Raw genomic sequence first — 2,058 nt, 5'->3', positions numbered from 1 at the left:
GGGGGGGCTGGTCTCGGCAGGGATAGCGGGGAGTATAACCCGTTTTGGAATATGCGCACTTCCTGCATAGAAATTACTGTCTTGTTGCTGCGGCCGCTGTTGTTGTTGCTACTGCTGCCGGATACTACTTGCTTGCGACCGTGAAAGATTGAAACACAGCAAACACGTACACACACGCAGACACACACGCACACACACACACGCACGCACGCGCATGAGCTTAGACAGACACGTCCCTACTCTAGTTCTCAAGCGTAATTTCCGGGCGGCGTTTTAGTTTTCATCGAGTGATTATTGGTTATGGTCGGCGCGTGACGTCATAGTCGTGGCGTCTCCGTCCGTCCGGAGGACTTCTTCCCTCTATTACTCCTTTCCTTTTCCCGTTCCCTCCGCTCCTGGCCCGTGCCGCTCGCTTGCTCGCGCACGGCTGGACGCGCAGGTGACGCGCTGCAGGTTGCTATCTTGCGCGTTATGCTTGATTTGGCCGCCGTTTGGAAAGTGCGCAGTGCGACCCCGAGGGAGGAGAGGGAGAGAGAGAGAGAGATGAAGAGGGAGGGAGACAAGGGCGAGCGCGGGAGTTTCCCGACGAAACTTCTCCCGCCCCTACTGTTTAAGGGTGGTGGCCCGGAAATATGATAGCACTCGAGTTGAGAACTTACTTATTCTCCTGAATGCTTTTCGGCCAACAAGACAAGTTTCCTTTCCCTTCGTTCTGCGGGCTGTACAGAGAGTAACTCTATCGGTGGAAAATTCGATAAGAGTCACGGTGGTGTCCTCTGGAGGAGGAGGTAGAGGGAAGGGAGCGCCGACGAGCGGGAGCAGAGGTGTCGCGGTAGACATCGTTGCGAGAGGACCTGGCGAGGGGGCGCCGACGGCTGGCCGGCTGGGCTGGCTTTCACTGAGTCAGTACTGATGAGAGAAATATGATGAATAAACTACTCTGCTCGGGAGCTTAACTAATGTGTGTTGCATTTTGCTATTGTTGTTGCAGTGTCGCACAAGTTCGGCTACGGTCTGATGGACGCCGCGGCCATGGTCGCCATGGCCGAGGCTTGGACGCCGATCCCGCCACAGCACATCTGCAAGAGCCAGGAGATGACCGAGGAGAGGTGGGTGTCCTTGAGGCGTCCATGGTTGCTAGGGAATTTTTTACCCTACGAATGCGCTGTGATTGCAATTGTTTGACGATTGATGTGTTTTTGTCTCACGCAGGCCCATAGACGCTGCTAAAGGGGCCCTTCTCGAGATGCAGGTGGACGTGAACGGCTGCAGAGGGACCGCTAACGAGGTGAGTACGGTACACGAACCACATCGGGGCCACGGGGTCAAGAAGGGGATCCGGAGAAGTGGTCTGGCTGGGAGGCAGCCGGCGGGGCGCGCAGCGTTTCTTGCCTGGAGTATTCCAGGGATGTCCGATGGTCGTTATGCAACCGCCACTACAGTGCCGGCCCCGGCAGCTCTCGAGTTGGCCGCGATCTGGGGTGCGCCTGTGTGCCCCTGTGTGTGTGTGCGTCGGTCCCGGCTTGCATTCAATGTTTATGCCTGCCGTTCCGAATGCAACTTTTGCCGTAAAGTGCATCAACGAATGCGCCACTGACGTGCGATTGGCGTAAACTTTCGATCTCTTTCTTATGACGACCCCCCTCGCCAATTTTATTACCTGATCCTTATCGCTATGATTATTTTTGCGTTTGTTTTCCTCGATCTGGCGGCCACCCACCGACCCACCGCACTCCGGTTTGATGCCCCAGGAACCAGGATGTTCTCGTACCCTTTCCTTCGTAATTTTCTTTCGAAGATAGTAGGTCGTGTTGAATCAATCGTTGTCGATTCTAACATTGTCGATGCCGTCATGGTGATGAAGGTAAAACAATAGTAGCCGAGGCAGCCATTTTGTTTCAAGTTGTTTCTTCCCTCGACAAAGCCCCCTGTGTCGCGTTTGTTGCCCACGGCCCGCTCCTGTTTCTCATTGCGCTCATCCACTCTCCTTTATCGTTATTGCAGCCCGGTCCGTCGTGTTTCTTTTGGTTTGTAATCGGATGACAGAAGCCTCCCCCC

The 2,058-nt window shown here is 55.0% G+C and overlaps 1 protein-coding gene across 1 annotated transcript in view; it reads left to right on the top strand.

Annotated features, from left to right (window-relative positions):
• Positions 1 to 2,058, top strand: part of LOC113209561 (furin-like protease 2) — a 154,266-nt gene that overhangs the window by 76,969 nt on the left and 75,239 nt on the right. The window contains exons 7-8 of the mRNA XM_052265690.1: positions 992 to 1,109; positions 1,213 to 1,288. Of these exons, the coding sequence (XP_052121650.1) occupies positions 992 to 1,109; positions 1,213 to 1,288 (194 nt within the window). The remainder of the gene's footprint in view (positions 1 to 991; positions 1,110 to 1,212; positions 1,289 to 2,058) is intronic.

This window comes from Frankliniella occidentalis, unplaced genomic scaffold (genome assembly GCF_000697945.3).
Source record: "Frankliniella occidentalis isolate FOCC.00 unplaced genomic scaffold, Focc_3.1 Scaffold29, whole genome shotgun sequence".
Taxonomy (NCBI): domain Eukaryota; kingdom Metazoa; phylum Arthropoda; class Insecta; order Thysanoptera; family Thripidae; genus Frankliniella; species Frankliniella occidentalis.
This window is presented reverse-complemented; position numbering and strand designations above follow the sequence as displayed.